Genomic DNA, 23,190 nt, shown 5'->3' with positions numbered 1-23,190 from the left:
GACAACTGTGGAATTAAAATTGATCAAACAAAGGGCATCAAGAGAAAATGCATATATTTTTGAAGGCTAAATGAGAGCAGTAGTACAGGGAGCTATGTAAAGTGAGAAAAAAGTGTACATGCTGGACTTCCCTGGTGGTCTAGTGGTTAATAGTCTGCTAGTCAAGGCAGGGGAGCGCGTTCATCTGACCCTGTGCGCCACAACTACTGAACCCTTGCTCTAGAGCCCGGGAGACACAACTTCTGAGCCTGTGAACCCCAACCACTGAAGCCTGTGTACTCTATAGCCTATGCTCTGCAACAAGAGAAACCACTGCAATGAAAAGCTCTTGCACCACAACTAGAGAGTAGCCCCCACTTTGCCACAACTAGAGAAAGCCCACACAGGAACAAAGACCCAGCACAAACATACATGCCACCTTCAAAAAGCAATAAAACACTAACTTCCCATTAAATAAGCAATTAAATAAGATAAACTTCAAATCCTAGACAAAATTATCATTTTTCCCCTTTTGATCACTTTATTTATTTTTATTGGAGTATATTTGCTTTGCAATGTTTTAGTTTCTGCTGTACAGCAAAGTGAATCAGCTATACACACTACTATGTATAAGTAGTTATATGATACTATAGAAAACTAATGAAAATTCATTTTTTAAAATGAAAGGCTCATATACAATGGGTGGCAGAAATTTATGAGTAGATATTTTTATTCTATACATTACACGTAAGTACGTATTTTAAAGGCATAGCCTATGGGGTATTATGGTAAAAATCCTAAAAGCATTTTCCTCTTTCCCCTATCCCCCCATGCTGACTCGGTCACCCTGAATGGGATTGTGTTTACAGGTGTCAGTGTCCTTTGAGGACGTGACTGTGGACTTCAGCAGAGAGGAGTGGCAGCATCTGGACTCTGCACAGAGGCGCCTGTACCAGGATGTGATGTTGGAAATCTACAGCCACCTCCTCTCACTGGGTAAGCCTAGCCAGAATGTGAATCTGCGAGGAACCTTATGGGTAAAGTGTTGTCCATTCAAGAAAACATGTTAATGTCTTAAACCGCACTGTCTCTGACTGTGACCTTATTTAGAAATAGGATCTTCCCAGAAGTAATCCAGCTAAAACAAGGTCACTAGTTGGGCCCTAAACCAATATGACTGGCACTCTTAGGAAAAAGAGAAGTGTAGACACAAACACAAACACTCAAGAGAGACCGTGCGGAGGCACTCAAGGAAAAGATGACCATGTGATTGGAGGGATCCATCTATAGGACAAGAGGTGCCTGAGGCCACCAGAATCGAGGAGGGAGGCATGGAACGTTTCCCTCCCTAGCACCTTCAGAAAGAGCATGACCTGGCTGACACCTTGATTTTGGACTTCCTGCCCCCAGAACCGCAGGACAAGAAATTCCTGTTGTTCTGAGCCACCCAGTTTGTGGTACTTTGTTAAATAGCCCTAGGAAACTGCAACTTTCTCTACTGGGAAGTGGAGTGATATTATAAGAAACACCTAAAAAGACATGGAAGTGGCTTTGAATTGGGCAGCAAGTAGAGGCTGGAAAGATTTGTAGGTACTTGATAGAAAAAGTCTAGATTGCCTCAAAGAAACCTGTGGTAGAAGTAGGAATGTTAAAGGTGTTTTTGGTGAGATCTCAGATGGTACAGTCCATGGGTCACAAAGATTTGGATACAAGTGAACACACACACACACTGCCAGATGGAAGATAGGCATATGTTGTAGGAAATTGGTATAAAGGTAAATCTTATAAAGTGGCAAAGAATTTGCCTGAATTTTGTTCTCTTTGGTGGAAAGAACTTGTAAGTGATGAACTGGGATATTTAACTGAGGAGATTTCTAAGCCAAGTATTAAAAGCGAGACTTGATTTGTCCTTAATGCTTATAGTAAAATGCTAGAGGAAAGAGAGAATTTGAAGAAGGAATTGTTAGTAAAAAGGAACTATAGCATGAAGATTTTGAAAATTTTCAGCCTATCCATATGGCAAAAAGCGAGATGTACTCTGGAAAGGGCACCGAGTGTGTGGCTGTAGAACCAGTTGCTAAAATGATTAGACATGTGACTTGTAGATCCAGTCAGCCATCTCAGCAGAAACACTGCCAGCTTGGGATGAACAGGGCAGAGGCAGGAAAAAGGAAGGAAGGAAGGCTGGGTTTCTGGGATTCTCCAGCCAGGAAACAGGCCAGTAAAGAAAGCTATTTGGCTGTGAATATCTTTTAAGAAAAGCGATGAGTGACCCTCCAAATGGTTCAGAAGCCAGCAGAGCTCTCACTGCCACCACAGGCCCAGAGAGCATAGCCTAGGAAGATGCAGGGTGACAAGCTGTCACCTCTTTGCTTCCAGAAGGTGAGCCACCCAATTGATTCCAGGGCTAAGAGGGCAAGGCCACCACCCAGGGTTGAGGGTGTAAGGTCACCACATAGGATCTGAGGTCACATCTCTTAACAGTGACATGCTCTGTTGAACTCTATCTTCAGCTTTCCCTTATGGTACTTGTTGACTATCAGTTGTGTTCCAGTATTTAGCTTTCGGTCTTCCCTGGTGGCTCAGATGGTAAAGAATCTGCCTGCAATGCAGGAACCTGGCATTAGATCCCAGGGTTGGGAAGATTACCCTGGAGAAGGGAATGGTTACCAACTTCAGGATTCTTGCCTGGAGAATTCCGTGGACAGAGGAACCTGTCAGGTCCATGGGGTCTCAAAGAGCCAGACCCAACTGAGCGACTAACACTTTTGCTTCCTTTTATTTAGCCTTACACCAAGCCCTGGTGGCTCAGTTGTAAAGAACCCACCTGCCAAGCAGGAGATGCAGATTCTATCCCTGGGTGGGGAAGATCCCCTAGAGTAGGAAGTGGCAAACCCACTCCAGTGTTCTTGCCTGGGAAATCCCATGGATAAAGGAGCCTGGCGGGCTACAGTCCGTGGGCACAGAGTCAGACATGATTTAGCAACTAAACAACAACAATATTTAGATTACATGGAGTTTACTGCCCACTTTGGGCACATTCTCAAGCAATTAAACTCTGGGAAGACCCAGTCTCAGTGCTCCAAGGGTGGCTCCTGGCCTCACACCATCCATAGGCTGAGCCTCCATCAGAAGAACTTGGGCCCCTTACAAGCAGCACTGGAAGTCAGGTCTACCATTTGCCACATTTTCTGTCAGCACTGCCTTCTTCTGTGTTCACTCACCATTACTGAGGGAATCCTGGGTAAGTTTTATTTTCCTCCACTAACTAAAATTCTTAAATTCTGTGAGTAAATTGAGACTTCATAGGAAACCAAAAGTTGTTTCTCAGAGGGAGAGCAGAGGATGGCAGAGCTTAACTCCAAAATCCTAGGACTTGTGCTATGATTCATCTCAGGGGAACTGCCAAAGGCTCCATCCCTGTGTCGCTGACGCTTCAAGCACTACTGGATCTGATGGGTCATGTGACCCAAGTGGCAGGGTAGCTTGTATGGCTGTCTGGACGTGTCACACAGGGCCTTCTCCTATTCTGATCTCCACTCAAAATGGCAACTTTTTGAATCACCTAGTAAATAGGCCAGAGTAGCTCATCCAGATAAGGACTGTGTTGCCTTTGATGTCCAAAAAGGCCCTAGGTGTTGGCCCTCTTTTTACTTATAGAAAAGCCAGATGCAAAACTTATTCTTCAAGAGGTTAGAAGGAGTATCTCCACAAGCCCCCCACCACTGAACCCCTAGAAATCTCACTGAGATAGAAAGCCCCTAAATTTATTTTCAGATTCATTTCCCATCTCCTGACACACAGATGTCTTATCCATATGTCTAGAGTAATTTCTCACTCTTGTCCACTAAGTCTAATCAGCATAATATCCATGTAATGGACCAGTGTGGGGTTCCTAGGTGGCGTTGGTGGTGAATAACCTGCCTGCTAGTGCAAGAGATGTAAGGGATATGGGTTCGATCCCTGGGTTGGGAAGATCCCCTGGAGGAGGTCACAGCAACCCATTCCAGTATTCTTACCTGGAGAATCCCATGGACAGAGGAGCTTGGCAGGCTATAGTCCATGGGGTCTCAAAGAGTCGGATATAACAAGCGACTGAGCACACAGACATGTGATGTGATGTCTTGTGGAAGGGAAAATTGCCCAAGATCCCTACATGTTAAATTATGACATAGGACTGGAGAGTTGAGCTACCTCTGAGGCAGGACAGTGCAGGTATATAGCTGGCCTTGCCAATGGAAAGAAAACTGCTTTTGTTGGTCTTTGCTAACAGTACTGTTTTTAAGAAAGGCATTTGCCAGATAAATATATACATGCCGAGTATCAAAGGATGTGTTCATTTGGTCAAGCAGCAAAACTGTATCTGGTATAGCAGCTGCTGTTGGAGACACTACCTGGTTAAGTTTATGATAATCCACTGTCCTTCTCCAAGATCCATCTGTCTTCTACACAGGCCAAATAGGCATGTTGAATGTAGTGGAATCACCATCCTTGCATCTTTCAAGTCCTTGATGATAACGCTAACCTTTGCAATCCCTCAGGAAAGCAATACTGCTTTTGGTTTACTGTTTTCCTAGATGGAGACAGTTCTAATGGCTTCCACTTGGTATTTTCCACCACAAGAGGCCTCACTCCATAGGTCAGGAGACCAACATGAGGATACTGCCAGTTGCTGAGTATTTTAATTATGCATTCCTATACCAGAGAAAATAACCACAAGATGGGTTTAGGAATCCACTGAGCTCACTGTGTGATGGACCTGAGCTAAAACTCCATTGATCACTTCACTTTTATAAGCCCCTACTCTGTCTGGTGAGCTACAGTAATGTTTTGGGTCTTTTGGAATTAGTGTCAGATCAGAGCCAGTGTCCTGTCTGGTAATATCTGGAAAGCCTCATTACTTTTTTCCCCAATGCAGAGGTACCCTGGTAAAGGGCTATAGGTCCTTTTAGGAAAAGTTGGGAGAAATATTAGTGGTGTAAATTTTTGGCAGTGTCATGTGTTCGTTCCTCCAAGGTCCCAGCCTCTCCTTCATTCAGAAGTGTTCATTCTCAGTGTATAAACTGACTCAAGTCTGAGAGTTGATTGAGGAGCTGGGACTCTGTGTTTGTATGTTTCAAGTTAGACTTCTTTTCACTTGACCTAGAACTCTTTTCCTTGTACAGATCAAGTAAGATTTTAGTAGATTGCCCACTTATTTGTTTCCTATGGAAATCATGATCAACTAGCCAAACTCACAAGTCTCTGTGAATCAGACCTTTTTGACAGCACAGAAGGTTTGGTTCATCCATATCTAATATATATTAAAGACATGTACACTTTTTTTCCTGTTTGGTAGTAGGATAGCATAAGAGAAAGAAGTTTAAATCTCTTACTGGCCACTTGTTGTATGAATAACTAAGCCACTTACTAGCTGTGTGATTGGAATTTTACCTCTCCAAGGCTCAGCTTCCTTGACTGCTACAGGGAATAAGAGGAGAGTTGGTTTGAAGATTAAATGGATTAATTCATCTAAAGTGCCCAGGGCAGTGTCTGGTGTATAGTAAATACTCAATATTCTTTTATTTTTTTTTGCTGTTAATTTGTTTATATGCATGTCTGTGAGCAGGTGAACCACTCTGAAACAGGTGTTATATTTAATGCTATCCCCCCATTCTCATATAGTGTTAGAAGGAGAGAGGTATAGACATATAACACATAAATATATGGGTGTGTAGCATAGTTTCTTAAATATCTGAAAACTGTCCTTTGCAAATGTTCATACACTGTTTCTGCCCTGCTTTTCTTAGACTGTCCTAACTCTGCTGGCTTCAAAGAACGTTATCTCTTAAATAATGAAACACCAAGGTAAAGATTTGGGCTTCCCAGGTGGTGCTAGTGGTAAAGAACCCACCTTCCAGTGCAGGAGATGTAAGAGACCCAGGGGTTTGATCCCTGGGTTGGGAAGATCCCCTGGAGGAGGGTATGGCAACCCACTCCAGTATTCTTGCCTGGAGAATCCCATGGACAGAAGAGCCTGGTGGGCTACAGTCCATGAGGTCGCAAAGGGTTGGACATGACTGAAGTGACCTAGCATACACACACAAGGTAAAGGTTTGTTTTGAAAGATGTTTGAAGTCTAATGAGTTGTAGCATGAATTAAAACAGTATTATAAAAATTCCTACTCTTATTTGTGAATTGGACTGTTCTGATTACTACTCTGACCCTGTGCTAACCACATCCACCTTGTATTTGGCAATCCAGTGCCTCCATTTGGCCCATGCCACACCAGGTTTGAAGTTCCCTTGTGGCTCAGCTGGTAAAGAATCTGCTTGTAATGGGAGAGACCTGGGTTCAATCCCTGGGTTGGGAAGATCCCCTGGAAAAGGGAACGGCTACCCACTATAGTATTCTGGCCTGGAGAATTCCATGGACTATATAGTCCATGGGGTCACAAAGAGTCGGACATGACTGAGCAACTTTCACTTCACTTCATTTCACTTCACTTCACCCAAGGTTCCAATTACTCCCACTGCAATTAGGTTTTCCAGTTCAGTGGCAGCAGTTCCCACTGAAATTTCTGACGTACAGTGAAGAACAATCATAGATTATCAGGGGCCCCCTAACAAATTTATTTGTCACAGTTGTCATGACTGGTGTGTCTCTGGACCATCCTGGTGTGAGTGAGCACATGTTTCATGATAAATCTACTCTTAACATTCCAATCTCCCTAAGCCTTCAGATACCTTTCTCTGTAGTACACCAAAGCAGTCCTGGAATTCCAGCTGCATTTATGTGGGCTGCAATTTGGTTTGTGTTCCAGCCAACCATCCAAATATACTGTTTGTACCCTTCCTAACCCCTCAAGTGGCAACATGAAATTCAGAATCTGCTTAGTGTGCACATATTAAAAATTTCAGTCTGATCCAACTTTGTTCCTTCCATTATCCCACACATATCACCCAGATTTCTGTCCTTATAATGGACAAATCATGCAATCATTTTGGAGTATCTCATATCTCCTCCTGGGTCACACTTTGTACCTTACCCTTTGGGCCTTTGTTGTTGTCACTAAGTCATATCCAACTCTTTTCAACCCCATGAACTGCAGCATGCCAGGGATCCCTGTCCTTCACTGTCTCCTGGAGTCTGCTCAAACTCATGTCCATTGAGTTGGTGATGCCATCCAACAATCTCCTCCTCCATCGCCTCCTTCTCCTCCTGCCCTCAATCTTTCCCAGCATCAGAGTCTATTCCAATGAGTCAGCTCTTTGCATCAGGTGGCCTAAGTACAGGAGCTTGAGCTTCAGCATCAGTCCTTCCAATGAATATTCAGGATTGATTTTTTTCTTTTTTTAGGATTGACTGGTTTGATCTCCTTGAGTTGGGGCTTGGTGAACTTAAGTTTAGTTATAGGTCTAGAAGCAAAGACAGGTGGTGTCGTAGGTCCTGAGGGGAATCAACAGTGCCTTACAAGGCAAGTCCCTCAGGGGAGGCCATTGCAGGCTCCTCAGGCAGACAGGGGTTTAACTTCTCAGTTGAAGGTGGAAGGGCTGCTTCTACTGGCAAAGACTCATCAAAATTTAGAGGTTCAGTGTCCTCATATGTTCCCATTCCACTTTTCAGGATCCTGTTCCTTCCTCATCAATGCCTTCCTTTAACAGCAGACACCCTGTGAGGTTGGGGATTCAATTTATGTTGTAATTTAGCCACTCACAGGTTGAGACTCTGGGTTTGGTTTTCAGTAAGCTCAGCTCTGCAGCTCCAGAAGCTAACAGTTATTTTCAGGACAGACAGAAATTTTTAGGTCATTCATGTTATGCTTGATCTGGAAAATCAGACCCCTGAGCTCATCCTTTTCTTTCCCCACTTTGTCCAGTGCAATTAGGAGCAACCAGACAATCTTACTATACTTGTAAGTTTGACAAAATTTCCAAGTGTCAAATACAAGGTCATCCAGAACCTCACCTCTTATGAGCATTCAATTAGGAGTATCCAATGTTGATAGTTTGCATATCTCTTTTTTTAAAATTTTTTAATTAATTTTATTTTTTTTCCATTTATTTTCATTAGTTGGAGGCTAATTACTTTACAGTATTGTAGTGGTTTTTGCCATACACTGACATGAATCAGCCATGGATTTACATGTATTCCCCATCCCAATCCCCCCTCCCACTTCCCTCTCCACCGGATCCCTCTGGATAGTTTGCATATCTCTTTTGTCCTGTCACACCTCTCTCCTTACTACTGGAAATAGTCATTAGTGCTTTTGAATTTAATCAGAATAAAGAATCAATTCCAGAAATCCCATAACCAATTCAGAAAACTCATACTTGAGATTCTGTTCCTCAAGAGCAGGGTCCCCAACCCCCAGGCCATGGATTGGTACTGGTCCATGGCCTGCTGTTAAAAACTGGGCCACAGAGCAAGAGGTGAGAGGCAGCGAACAAGCGAAGCTTTATCTGTCTTTATAGCTGCTCCTCATTGCTGGCATTACCACCTGAGCACCACCTCCTGTCAGATTAGATTCTCATAAGAGCGCAAATCCTAGTGCGCTTGAATCATCACAAAACTATCCCCCCACCCCCATCCGTGGAAAAAATGTCTTCCACGAAACCAGTCCCTGGTGCCAAAAGGGTTGGGGACCACTACTCTAGAGTCACCCTTAGTATCAAACTCTGTATTATGGTTCTCCAGAGAAATGGAACCAATAGGATATAGGTATATACATATAGAGAGAATACACACACTTGTGCATGCATGTGTGTACATAAAGACAAAGTAGGGGAGAGAGATTTATTTTAAGGAACCAGTCCACCCAGTTGTGGGGACTGGCAAGTCTGAAGGGCAGACATGGTTGAGTGACTTTCACTTCACTGCTGAAACAAGCACTAAGACATACTCTTCTTTATTTCCATTGTGATATAGCAGGCCACAGTTTTCCCTTGGTAGTCAGGATCAACCACCCCAGCCAGCACGGTAACTCACTTCTTTGCCTGTTGATTCAGAGACATGAAAAGACCAAGATGTCCAGGTGGCAGACTTATCTTCCAGTTTAATAGAATCAGTGTTGTGTCTCTTGGTAGAAGTATTCCTCCCTTTGGAACTAAGGCATGTGGAACAGCAGAGCATAAGATCGCCAGTACAGGAAACAATTTTTGCTAATGGGCCACTAGGAGTGATAGTAAGTGGTGCCACTCCTGGCCCAGGGCTGAGGGGATGGGGCTACCATCTTGGTGGGCTTGGAGGACAGAGCATTGAACCAGTGAGGATTATTGTCAAGCTGCGGCTCAACTGGTAAAGAATCTGCCTGCAATGCAGGAGACCTGGGTTCAATCCCTAGGTTTGGAAGATCCCTTGGAGAATGGAAAGGCTACCCACTCCAGTATTCTGGCCTGGAGAATTCCATGGACTGTATGGTCCATGGGGTTGCAAAGAGTCAGACATGACTCAGTGACTTTCGCTTTCACTTAAAACCTAATGGAATTTGCCCTGCTCGGTTTCAGACTTGCTTGAGACCTGCCATACCTTTCTAAATTCTAATTTCTCCCTTTTGGAATGGGAGTATCTGTCCTATGCCTGTGGCACCATTGTGTTTGGAATATTTTAGAAACAGATGACGTATCTGCTTTCATAGATATGCATGGAGAGGAATTTTGTCCCAGAATGACTCATACACAAGCCTTACCCATAAGATTCAGATGATTTAGATGATGAGATCTGAGACTCTGGGTTGATGTTTAGATGAGATTTTAGACCTAAGAGTTGATGCTGGGATAATTAAGACTTTGGGGGATATTGGTATGGGGTTAATGTATTTATATATGTGAAAGATGTGAATTTGGGGGAATCAAGGGGCATGTTCTTATTTGGTTGAATAGTGCCCCCTCAAAAAAAGATGTCAAAATCTTAACCCCCAGTACCTGAAAATGTGCCTTTATTTGAAAGTAGTATCTTTACAGAGGGGATCAAATTAAAATTAGGTCATTGGGGTGGGCCCTAACCTGAGTGGTATCGTTACTTTTGTTTTTAAAAAAAGGGAGATTTGGGCACAGAAATAGGCACACATAGAGGAAAGACAGTAAGAAGACACACAGGGAGAAGATAGCTGTGGGACTGGATTAAAATACATTTACAAGCCAAGGAACACCAGAGATTTTGGCAGACAGAAGAAGCTAGAAGGTGCAAGGAAGGATTCTCCCCTATATCTGCTGGAGTGAGCATGACACTGCTAACCCCTTGATTTCAGAATTCTAGCCTCCAGAAATGTCAGATAATACATTTCTGTTGTTTAAAGTCACCGGGGTTTTGGTACTTTCTTTCTTTTTTTTTTTTAAGTTCTATCAGTTTATTGCTACCAACCCACCTCCCTCCACCCTCATGCCCGCATGCTCAGTCATGTAACCCCATGGACTGCAGCCCGCCAGGCTCCTCTGTCCATGGACTTTTCCAGGCAAGAATACTGGAGTGGGTTGCCATTTCTTTCTCCAGGGAGTTTTTGGTACTTTCTTACAGAAGCCCCAGGGAACTAACACAGAACCTCAGTGAGGTTGTTTCCATTCTCAGCTGCTAAGTGCTCTGGGACATCTGAAGTGTGTGATGGTGTCGTCCTTGATTTGCCGGAGATTCTTTGGTCCCTTTGCCCATTCATGCTTATTACTCTTTTTCCAATGAAATGTTACTTTTCCAAGGAACACATGGAAAGCAATTAGCTGGACCCCATTTTCTATCATTTCCTGTTAACAGGGTATGAAGTTCCCAAACCAGAGGTCATATTCAAGTTGGAGCAAGGAGAGGAGCCTTGGGCACTGAAGGAAAAAACCCTACATCACAGCTGCTCAGGTGAGTGTGATCCTGGCAGAAGGGAGACATGGAAATACTTGAGACCAATACCTTTAAGATGCTGTGATTGCTGCCCTTCTTGAAGGTTCAAAACTTTAGAAACTCCTTGACCTCTGAGGTACCGAACTGCTCTTCCCTGTATTTCCCTTACTGCTATCAACTGTCTTCTTGGCTTAGTTTCCCTCCAGGAGAATTGCTACAGTACCTATACTCTGGATCATATGCCAGATTTCCTCGCTATGGATCTGGCTTTCTTGGATGTTTTCTCCTTCCATCATATTTTTATGCTTTAGTACTGAAACCCCACTCCCAAGGTCTTAGATCCTTATTGTATACATTCAGGTTTTAATGGATTTGCCTTCTTTGAAGATCAGTTGGTTGCCTCACTCCTGTTCTACCTGGTTCCCTTTCAGCTTCTTTTCTCTCTTGTTTTCATCTTCTTACTCCAAGATATCAACAAACTGTCATCTACAACCAGCCCCACCTCCTTTTCTCTTCGTAGATATTGCTTTCAGATTCCTTACTTCTCTTCACCTCCCCTAATCTCCATGCCTGTCTTCCATCTTCTCACTTTATGATCCCTGTCACCTAGCATTTTCTTTTAAAATCAACTTTATTAAGGTATAATTTACATACCATAATAGGTATCCATTTTAAGTGTAGAGTTTGGTGAGTTTTGACAAAGGTACACACTGGTATAAGCACCACCCCAGTTGTGATACTCCATCACACAAAAATGCACCTTCATGCCCCTTGTAGTTAATACTCAACACCACTTCGGCCCCAGGCAACCACTGAGTTACTTTTTGTCACTATAGACTAGATTTGCCTTTACTAGGGTTGCATATAAATGGAATCATTCCATATGTACCTTTTTGGGTCTGGCTTTATTTGTTCAGCATAATGATTTTGCAATTCATTCATGTTATTGAGTATATCACTAGTTTGTTTCTTTTAAATAGTGGATACTATTCCATGGTATGACTATTAAATAGTTCCTTTTAAATAGTGAATACTGTTCCATTATAATTTTTTTATCTCTATGCCTGTTAATGACAAGTGGTCATTATTTGGTTATTAGGACTAAAGTTGCAGTAAACATTCTGATTTGTCTTTGTGTGAACATATGTTTACATTTTTCTTGGGTAAATGCCTAGGGTTAGCGTTGCTCTTATATTATAATCAGTGTTTGCTTACCTTTCTTATAATTTCATAGAATTGCCGAACTGTCTTCCAAAATGGCTTTACATTCCCAACAGCAATACATGAGAAATTCTATTGCCCCAAATCCTTGCCTATACTTGTTATCATCAGTCTCTTTAAACTTTGCTATTAGAATGGATATGTAATGGTATCTTATGAATGTAAGCAGCATTTCTCTGATGAGTAATAATGTTAAGTATCTTCATGTGCTTATTATCATTTGTACATTTTTTGTGAAGTGTCTATTGAAATATCTTTCCCATTTGGTGGGGGGGGTGGTTGTGTGTCCTCTTCTTATTGAGGTATTAGAGTTTTTTATATTTGCTCGATACAAGTTCTAAGCCAGATATATGTACTGCCAATATTTTGTTGCAATCTGTACCTTACAGTTTTATTCTTACTGGTGCCTATCAAAGGAAAAAAATTTTAATTTTTATAGAGTCTAGTTTATCATCTTTAAAAAAGGTTTTAGTATTTTTTATCATCTATTTAATAAATCTTTGCCTACTGCAAGGTCCTTGCTCCTTGGAAGAAAAGCTATGACAAACCTAGACAGCATATTAAAAAGCAGAGACATTATTTTGCCAACAAAGGTCCATATACTCAAAGCTATGGTTTTTCCAGTAGTTATGTATGGATTTGAGTGTTGGACCATAAAGAAGGCTGAGTGCCATGATGCTTTTGAACTGTGATATTGAAGAAGACTCTTGAGAGTCCCTTGGACTGCAAGGAGATCAAACCAGTCAATCCTAAAAGAAATCAATCCTATATATTCATTGGAAGGACTGATGCTGAAGCTGAAGTTCCAGTACTTTGGCCACCTGATGTGAAGAGCTGACTCATTAGGAAAGACCCTGATATTGGGAAAGATTGAAGGCAGGAGGAGAAGGGGATGACAGAGGACAAGATGGTTGGATGGCATCACTCACTCAATGGACATGAATTTGAGCAAGCTCCAGGAGATGGTGAAGGACAGGGAAGCCTGGCGTGCTGCAGTCCCTGGGGTCGCAAAGTCTAACACGACTGAGCGACTGAACAACATTGCAAGGTCACAAAGATATTCTCATATTTTCTTCTATGCAGTTTATCATTTTAGCTTTTTAAGTTTAGGTCTATGATCCATTTTTGTGTTTAATGTAAGGGTTGATGTTCATTTTTTTCAATACGACATTCAGTTGTTCCAGAACCATTTGTTGAGGAGACTTTTTTCCCACTGAATTTCCTAGGCACAGTTATTAAAAATCAATTGATTTCACATATGTGAACCTATTTCTGGACTTTCTGTTCTGTTTAATTGAGCTGTTCAACTCAGCTCAACTTGTGCTTGTACTCAGCCATGTCTCACTCTTTGTGACCCCATGGGCTACAGGACTGTAGCCTGCCAGGCTCCTCTGCCCATGGCGTTTTCCAAGCAAGAATACTGGAGTGGGTTGCCATTTCCTCCTCTAGGAGATCTTTTTGACCCAGGGGTTGAACTCAAGTTTCTTGTGTCTCCTGCACCGAGAGGCAGATTCTTTACCACTGAGCCATTTCTATTTTAAAATGAAGGTTTTATTATTATTCAGGTATGGTGAGGCCAACATATCTGGAGACAACTGCCATTGAAAATAGTTTGTAACAGCTTCCAAGAGGAAAAGGCATACCACACCATGCAGAGTCACACCAGGGAGCACTAAAGTCAGTCAGGAGGTAGAAGTTGTAGGGGAAAAGCATGGGCAACAGCCTTTATTATGATTTTCATAGGAAAGGATGGGTGAGGTAGAATAAGCAGGCTGGAAAGGTTTAGAGTTAGCTAGTTTGAGTAATTTCAGTGGACTCTGGGGTGTAGTGTAGAGACTATCCTTAGTTGCCTGGTACCCAGCCTGAGGTGATTAGGGCAGGGGTCTAGTGGCTCAACCTGTGAGATCTTGAAAAAGGAGATAGTTGGTGGATATGGGCTCTGGATTTGTTGGTTTGCATATAGTAGGTATACTTACAGGGAAGTCACTTGCTGTCTCTAGGAAATAACTAGGTCTGGGAGAGGCAGTCTCTCCAGGATCAGCTAGGCGTCAGATGCTAGAGCATCAAGAATACAGAAAATAAGAAAATATAGTTAACACACTGTCCTTTTGGCAGACCCCTATTTTAATTGTTGTTGTTCATTCACTCAGTCATATCCAACTCTTTGCTACCCCACAGACTGCAGCACGTCAAGCTTCCTCGTCCTCCACCATACTTTATTACTATAGCTTTTATAATGAGTCTTGCAGTCAGGTAGAGTAAGTTCTCCAGGTTGACTTTTTTAAAAAATTACTTTGACTCTTCTAGGTCATTTGCATTTGCATATAAATTTTATAATCAGTTTTTAATTTTTTGGAAAAAAACTTGCTGGGATTTGGTTTGGCATGAATTCTAAGATCAGTTTTAAGAGAATTGACATCTTAACAATATTGAGCCTTCTAATCTGTGAATATAGCAACTTTCTACATATATTTAGATCTTTGATTTCTTTCAGCAATGTTTTATAATTTTCATATAAAAGTTTTATGTATCCTTCATTAAATTTACCCCTAGGCATTTAATGTTTTTGATACTATTATAAATAGCATTTTAAAATGTTTTCAGATTATTTATTGCTAGTATAAATTGCTAGAGATTTATTTTTGTACATTGACTTTATATCCTGAGGCATTAATTTATTTATTTACTTTTGGCTGTGTGGGGTCTTCGTTGCTACTCGCAGGCTTCTTGTAGCTGTCGCTTCTTTTGTTGTGGCGCACAGGCTCTAGAGTGTTCGGGCTTCAGTAGTTTCAGTGTGTGGGCTCAGTAGTTGCAAGTCGTGTGCTCTAGGGTGCAGGCTCAGTAGTTGTGGCACACAGGCTTCATTGCCCCATGGCTTGTGGGATCTTAGTTCCTTATGGGAGTGAACCTGTGTCTCCTGCACTAGCAGTCATTTCTAAATCCACCTATTAATTCTCTTATAGATTCCTTGGGGTTTTTCATGTAAGTAAGCATCACTTTAAGGGCACTTTTACTTCTTCCTTTCTAATCTCATGCTTTTATTTCTTTTCCTTTCCTTATTTCACAGTCAAAGACCTTTATTTAGCTCAATGTTGAATAGAAGTGGTGAGCGTGGACATGCTTGCCTTGTTCTGATATTTGAGGCAAAAAAAATGTACCATTAAGTATGATGTTAGCTGTAACTTTTTGAAGCTGCCCTTTATCAGGCTATGTAAGTTCCTTTCTAATCCTAGAATTTTTAAGAGGTTTTTTCCTTATTATCGTTATTTGTTGGATTTTATCAAGTGCTTTTTCTTCATCTTATTAGAGCGATCATATGAGTTATTTGCTTTTATTTTGTTAATATGTGTATTTATTTTTTATTTCAATAAATAAACAATTGAAATTTTTTATTTCAATAAATAATTTTAAATTGACCTTACATTTTTGAGATAAATACTAGTTGATTATGATTTATTATCCTTATTATTATATTGTTGGATTCTATTTACTGATATTTAAAAAAATATTTGCACTTTTCATGGGTGATATTGGTTTGTAGTTTTCTCTTTTTTTGCAGTATCTTTGTCGGGTTTGGGTATTAGGGTTATGATGGCCATAAAGAAATGAGTTGTGAAGTGTTCCCTTCTCTATTATCTGAAATAGTTTGTGGAAGATTTTTACTTCTTTTTTACTGTTTCATGAAATTCACCAGTGAAACAATCGGCCCTCAAATTTTCTTGATGGGAAAGTTTTAGTAACAAATTTACCAGTGAACTCATCTGGGTCTCAAGTTTTCTTTATGGGACTATCATTTCAAATTCAGTTTCTTTACTAGATCTAGGGATATTCGTATTTCTTCTTGCTTTGATAATTTTTCTTTCAGGAGGTTTGTGCATTTTATCTAAGTGGTCAATATTTAACATTTAATTGTCTCATAATATTCCTGTATTATCATTTTACTTATTTAAATACTTATTTATTTATTTAACAGAAGGAAAAACGGAATACATATTCATAATCAGAGACTTTGACATTCCTATCTCAGTAACTGATTTTTGTCTGTTTACAGACAAAAGAATCTGTAAAGATTTGAACATGATATACCAGTATGACCTAATTGACATACATAGTTCTCTACATCCCACAACTGTAGAATACACATTCTTTTCAAGTGCATGTGGCCCACTAACAAAAATAGACCGTATTTTGGGACATAAAACTAATGGCAACAAATTTCAAAGGGTTGGAATCATGCATTATATGTTCTGTAATTACTATTGAAATAAATCAAATCTCTGAACAGAGAGATAATTAGAACATACCTGAATGTTTTGAAAGTAAGCAACATATATACAAATAGCCCATAAGTCAAAGAAAAATCCATAATAGAATTAGGAAATATTTTGAGCAGAATGATAGTGAAAGTATGACACATCAGAACGTGTGGGATGAAGTACCACCCAGATAGAAATTTATTGCTTTAGATCAAGAGAAAATCCTGAGCTCATCTCTTCCCATTTGTTGTTCAGTCACTAAGTCGTGTTCGACTCTTTGCAACCCCATGGACTTCAGCACACCAGACTTCCCTGTCCCCTTCTCCTCCTGTCTTCAATCTTTCCCAGCATCAGGTGGTCTTTTCCAGTGAGTCAGCTCTTCACATCAGGTGGCCATAGTATTGGCGCTTCAGCTTTAGCATCAGTCCTTCCAATGAATATTCAGGATTGATTTCCTTTAGGATTTCCTTTAGGATTGGTTTGCTCTCCTTGCAGTCCAAGGAATTCTCAAGCACCTTCTCCAGCACCATCAATTCTTCAGCACTCAGCCTTCTTTATGGGCCAGTTCTCACATCCATACATGACTACTGGAAAAACCATGCTTTGACTATGCAGACCTTGTCAGCAAAGTGATGTCTCTGCTTTTTAATATGCTGTCTAGGTTTGTCATAGCTTTTCTTCCAAGGAGTGTGTGTCTTTTAATTTCATGGCTGCAGTCACCATCCTCAGTGATTTTGGAGCCCAAGAAAATAAAATCTGCCATTTTTCCATTTTCCCCCATCTGTTTGCAATGCAGGAGACCCTGGTTCGATCCCTGGGTGTGGAAAATCCCTGGAGAAGGGAATGACTACCCACTCCAGTATCCTTGCCTGGAGAATTCCATGGGCTACAGTACATGGGGTTGTAAAGAGCAGACATGACTGAGTGACTAACACTTTCTCTTCCTATGAACACACCTAAACTATAACTACATAGAGAACAACTATCTCTGAAAATGACATGAAGACTAGCAGAACAAATTTTCCACATCTAAGGATATAAAGAAAAGTCCACATTGAGATATGTAGGAGGGGCAGAGACACAGTCTATTCAGAACCCACACACCCAGTGTGACAGCCTGCAAGCAAGAGGGATATCATAACTGCAGAGGTCCCCCTTGAAGAGCAAGGGGTTCGAATCCCATGTTGGGCCTCTCAGCCCAGAATACCTGCCCTAGGAAAATGAATCCCTACAACATCTGGCTTTGAAAACCAGTGGCACTTACATCTGGGAGAGCTGGATGATTGTCAGAAACTAAGATTTTACTCTTGATGAGCTCACATACAGACTTTCTCTCTCTGAGTCCCAAAGGCAGCAGCTTGGAAGTGCCTGGGCTATATGAGAATGAGATTCATTGACTAGTTTTAGAGCATGTGCCAGAGGGGCAAGGATCTGGTGAAACTTTCTCTAGGGACAGAAGTGCTAGTGGGCACCATTTTTTCACTCTCCTTCTACCTAGCTGGCCTGGTGCTGGCAGGTACCATTTCTGTCACTCTCCACTCTCCACCAGCCTCACTAATACCATGCATCCAGTATTCCTCTGAAGACACATCACACTGCACCCAGTGAGCTGCCTTGTCTGGCCCTAGTGCCCCCTGAAAAGTGGCTCCTGCTCCAGGGGGCCAATCCATCCACCAGCATTCTCACACCAATTATGGCCCAACCACCATAGGTGGGTACATGCAGGCCACACAGGGGATACCCCTGGAGCACCTGTTTCTGGTGACCAGGGGTAATTGCACCACTGAATATTAAGAAAATATCATGACCAACTTTATGCTAACAAATTTGATAACTGAGATGAAATGGACACAGTCCTAGAAAAACAAAAATTACAAGAAATGTCAAAAACAGAGAAGTTTTAGCGATCTTTTTATCCATTAAAGAACTTTAACCTCTAATTTAAAACCTCTCCTCATTGGTGAATCCTTCCTGTCATTTAAAGAATCCCAGTATTGTACAAGTTATTTTTTATTAAGAGTACTTTAAAAAAAATTTTGGGCTGTGCTGGGTCTTCATTGTGGCATGTGGGCTTTCTCTAGTTGTGGTGTGTTGGCTCTCTGTAAGTTGCCCCGTGGTTTGTGGAATTGGAATCTTGAATGTGGAATTGGAATCTTAGTTCCCTATTCAGGGATCAAACCCATGCCCCCTGAATTTAAAGGTGGATTCTTAACCACTGGACCACCAGGGAAGTTCTTTTGGATAACAACAAAAACAAAAAAATAACATTTTATACCTCATTTCATAGTAAGTTGAACTATATTAGAGTAAAAAAAATATATTCTTCTCCAAAAGATATCATTAAGAAAGTGAATAGGCAAGCCACAAACTGGGAGAAGATATTTACAGTACCTAGATTTGAGAAATGACTTACATTCAGAATATATAAAGAACTTGTAGAAGTCAAAAAGAAAAAGGCAGACAACCCAGTAGAAAAAGAAATGGGTAAAAGACTTGAACAGGTACTTTTAGAAAGAGGTATCTGCATGATAGTTGTGTATATGAAAAGGTTGAACATCATTATTAATCAGGGGAATGTAAGTTAAAACCACAATCAGACAACCCTACACACATAAATAAAACAGAACAATGGCTAAAATGTAAAAGACTGACAATATCAAGTGTTATCAAGATTTTGGAGCAACTGGAATTTATATGCATTGATGGTAGTAATGTAAATTCTTTCAGTCAATTTGGGAAACTGGCAGTATGTACTAATGCTAAATGTATAGCTATTCTGTATCTCAGGAATGTCACTTCTAGGCATTTATTTAAGAGAAGTGGTATGGACCTAACAGAAGCAGAAGATATTAAGAAGAGGTGGCAAGAATACACAGAAGAACTATACAAAAAAAGATCTTCATGACCCAAATAACCATGATGGTGTGATCACTCACCTAGAGCCAGACATCCTGGAATGCAAAGTCAAGTGGGCCTTAGGAAGCATCACTACAAACAAAGCTACTGGAGGCAATGGAATTCCAGTTCAACTATTTCAGATCCTAAAAGATGATGCTGTGAAAGTGCTGCACTCAATATGTCAACAAATTTGGAAAACTCAGCAGTGGCCACAGGACTGGAAAAGGTCAACTTCATTCCAATCCCAAAGAAAGGCAATGCCAAAGAATGTTCAAACTACTGCACAATTGCACTCATCTCACACACTAGCAAAGTAATGCTCAAAATCCTTTGAGCTAGGCTTCAACAGTATGTGAACCATGAACTTCCAGATGTTCAAGGTGGATTTAGAAAAGGCAGAGGAACTAGAGATCAAATTGCCAACATCCACTGGATCATCAAAAAAGCAAGAGAGTTCCAGAAAAAACATCTGCTTTGTTGACTATCCCAAAGCCTTTGACTGTGTGGATCACAACAACTGTGGAAAATTCTTAAAGAGATAGGAATACCAGATCACCTTACTTGCCTCCTGAGAAATCTGTATGCAGGTCAAGAAGCACCAGTTAGAACTGGACATGGAACAACAGACTGGATCCAAATCAGGAAAGGAATATGTCAAGGTTGTATATTGTCACCATGCTTATTTAACTTATATGTAGAATACATCATGTGAAATGCCAGGCTGGATGAAGCACAGGCTGGAATCAAGATTGCCAGGAGAAATATCAATAACCTCAGATATGCAGATGACACCACCCTTATGGCGGAAAGTGAAGAAGAACTAAAGACCCTCTTGATGAAAGTGAAAGAGGAGAGTGAAAAAGTTTGATTAAAACTCAACATTAAAAAAACTAAGATCATGGCATCCGGTCCCATCACTTCATGGCAAATAGATGGGGAAACAATGGAAACAGTGAGAGACTATTTTGGGGGGCTCCAGAATCACTGCAGATGGTGACTGCAGCCATAAAATTAAAAGACGTTTGCTCCTTGGAAGAAAAGCTGTGACCAACCTAGACAGCGTATTAAAAAGCAGAGACATAGTCTGTTCTGTACATCTGTATCTCTTTTTCTGTTTTGCATATAGGGTTATCATTACCATCTTTCTAAATTCCATATATATGTGTTAGTATACTGTAATGGTCTTTATCTTTCTGGCTTACTTCACTCTGTATAATGGGCTCCAGATGTACAGAACAGACTTTTGGACTCTGTGGGAGAAGGCGAGGGTTGGATGTTTTGAGAGAACAGCATTGAAACATGTATATTATCTAGGGTGAAACAGATCACCAGCCCAGGTTGGATGCATGAGACAAGTGCTCGGGCCTGGTGCACTGGGAAGACCCAGAGGGATCGGGTAGAGAGGGAGGTGGGAGGGGGGATCGGGATGGGGAATACATGTAAATCCATGGCTGATTCATGTCAATGTATGACAAAAACCACTACAATATTGTAAAGTAATTAGCCTCCAACTAATAAAAATAAATGAAAAAAAAAGAAGTGGAGAACAAAATAAAACAAGACAAAAAAAAAAAAAAAAAGCAGAGACATTACTTTGCCAACAGAGCTCTGTCTAGTCAACCCTATGGTTTTTCCAGTAGTCATGTAAGGATGAGAGTGTTGGACTATAAAGAAAGCTGAGCACCAAAGAATTGATCTTTTTGAACTGTGGTATTGAAGAAGACTCTTGTAAGTCCCTTGGATTGCAAGGAGATCAAACCAGTCAATCCTAAAGGAAATCAGTCCTGAATATTCATTGGAAGGACTGATGCTGAAGCTGAAACTCCCAATACTTTGGCCACCTGATATGAAGAACTGACTCACTGGAAACGACCCTGATGCTAGGAAAGATTGAAAGTGGGCAGAGAAGGGGACAGCAGAGGATGAGATGGTTTGATGGCATCACTGACTCGATGGACATGAGTTTGAGTAAGCTCCGGGAGTTGGTGATGGACAGGGAGGCCTGGCATGCTGCAGTCCATGGGACTGCAAAGAGTCGGACACGACTGAGCGACTAAACTGAACTGAACTGAGCACATACATCCACTAAAATAAATGTACAGGAATGTTCGTATCAGCATTATCATAATTGTCAAAAACATGATGCTGTTAAAGTGCTGCACTCAATATGTCAGCAAACTTGGGAAATTCAGCATTGGCCACAGGACTGGAAAAGGTGTTTTCATTCCAATCCCAAAAAAAGGGCAATGCCAAAGAATGTTCAAACCACTGTACAGTTGGACTCATTTCACATGCTAGCAAGGTTATGCTCAAAATCCTTCAAGCTAGGCTTCAACAGTACATGAATAGAGAACTTCCAGATGTACAAGCTGGGTTTCAAAGAGGCAGAGGAACCAGAGATCAAATTACCAACATTCGTTGGATCATAGAGAAAGCAAGGGAATTCCAGAAAAACATCTGCTTCATTGACTGCACTAAAGCCATTGACTATGGATCACAACAAACTGTGGAAAATTCTTAAAGAGATGGGAATACCAGACCACCTTACTTGTCTCTTGAGAGACCTGTGTGTAGGTCAAGAAGCAATGGTTAGAACCAGACATGGGACAATGAACTGGTTCAAAATTAGGAAAGGAGTATAACAAGGCTGTATATTGTCACCCTGTTTATCTAACTTATATGTAGAGTACATTATGCAAAATGCCAACCTGGATGAATCACAAGTTGGAATCAAGATTGCTGGGAGAAATATCAACAATCTCAGATATGCAGATGATACCACTCTAATGGTAGATGGTGAAGAGGAACTAAAGAGCCTCTTGATGAACGTGAAAGAGGAGAGTGAAAAAGCTGACTTGAAATGCAGCATTAAAAAAAAAAAAACTAAGAGCATGACATCTGGTCCCATCACTTCATGGCAAATAGAAGGGGAAAAATTAGAAACAGTGACAGATTTTATTTTCTTGATATCCAAAATCACTGTGGATGGTGACTGCAGCCACAAAATTAAAGGACACTTGCTCCTTAGAAGAAAACCTATGACAAACCTAGGCAGAGTATTAAAACAGAGAGACATTATTTTGCTGACGAAGGTTCATATAGTCAAAGCTATGGTCCAGTAGTCATGTATGGATGTGAGAGTTGGAACATAAAGAAGGCTGAGCAATGAAGAATTAATGCTTTTGAATTATGCTGGAGAAGACTCTTGAGCATCCCCTGGACTGCAAGGAGATCAACCAGTCAGTCCTAAAGGACATCAGTCCTGAATATTCATTGGAAGAGTGTTGCTGAAGCTGGAGCTCCAATACTTTGGCCACCTGATGTGAAGAGCCAACTCATTGGAAAAGACCCTGATGCTGGAAAAGATTGAAGGCAAGAGGAGAAGTGGGCAGCAGAGGATGAGATGGTTAGACAGCATCACTGCCTCAACGGACATGAATTTGAGGAAACTCTGGAAGATAGTGGAACACAGAGGAGCCTGATGTGCTATGGTCCATGGAGTTACAAAGAGTCGGGCACAACCTACCGACTGAACAGCAACAACAAAACCATTTAATTAAGCACACAGATATTTTTAAATGACACAAAAGATAAAAGCAGGAGTGGAGGAAGAGGATATTAACCTTTCCTTTTATTTGAGAATAAACTGGACTTTTGTGAGCCATTTTATTGAGTGGCAGTGAGAATGCTAGCTTGCATGCTCAGCTCTTTCTAAACAGATGACTCTCCATTTCTGTACGGTTCACTGAATCTGTGGGCTCAGTAAAGGGCTCAGGAAGCTTTTCACTGCAGAAGCAAATGTTTATGATGAATATTGGTACTGGTGATCTAACTGTTGTCCAATACAGCAATGGGTTAGAAGTTATGTTTTATTTACAACTTAGACATTTTATATACATTTAAGTGTTTAATAAAGTGAAAAGTAAAACCACGTCTGAAATCTAGCCTAGGAATCCAGGGGTTAGTAACTTCCAAATAAATTAAAGCCAAATATATGAGAATACAATGCAACTTAAGAATAAGAGGATGAGA

General features: G+C 41.0%; 1 protein-coding gene across 2 annotated transcripts in view; it reads left to right on the top strand.

Moving 5' to 3' along the window:
• ZNF81 (zinc finger protein 81) overlaps positions 1–23,190 on the top strand; it is a 93,965-nt gene that overhangs the window by 63,536 nt on the left and 7,239 nt on the right. For both annotated transcript variants that reach the window (XM_043895192.1, XM_043895191.1), the window contains exons 4-5: positions 849–975; positions 10,706–10,801. In XM_043895192.1, the coding sequence (XP_043751127.1) occupies positions 849–975; positions 10,706–10,801 (223 nt within the window). The remainder of the gene's footprint in view (positions 1–848; positions 976–10,705; positions 10,802–23,190) is intronic.

This window comes from Cervus elaphus, chromosome X, assembly GCF_910594005.1.
Source record: "Cervus elaphus chromosome X, mCerEla1.1, whole genome shotgun sequence".
Taxonomy (NCBI): domain Eukaryota; kingdom Metazoa; phylum Chordata; class Mammalia; order Artiodactyla; family Cervidae; genus Cervus; species Cervus elaphus.
Note: the sequence above shows the minus strand (reverse complement) of the source record. Positions and strands in the feature narration are given on the sequence as shown.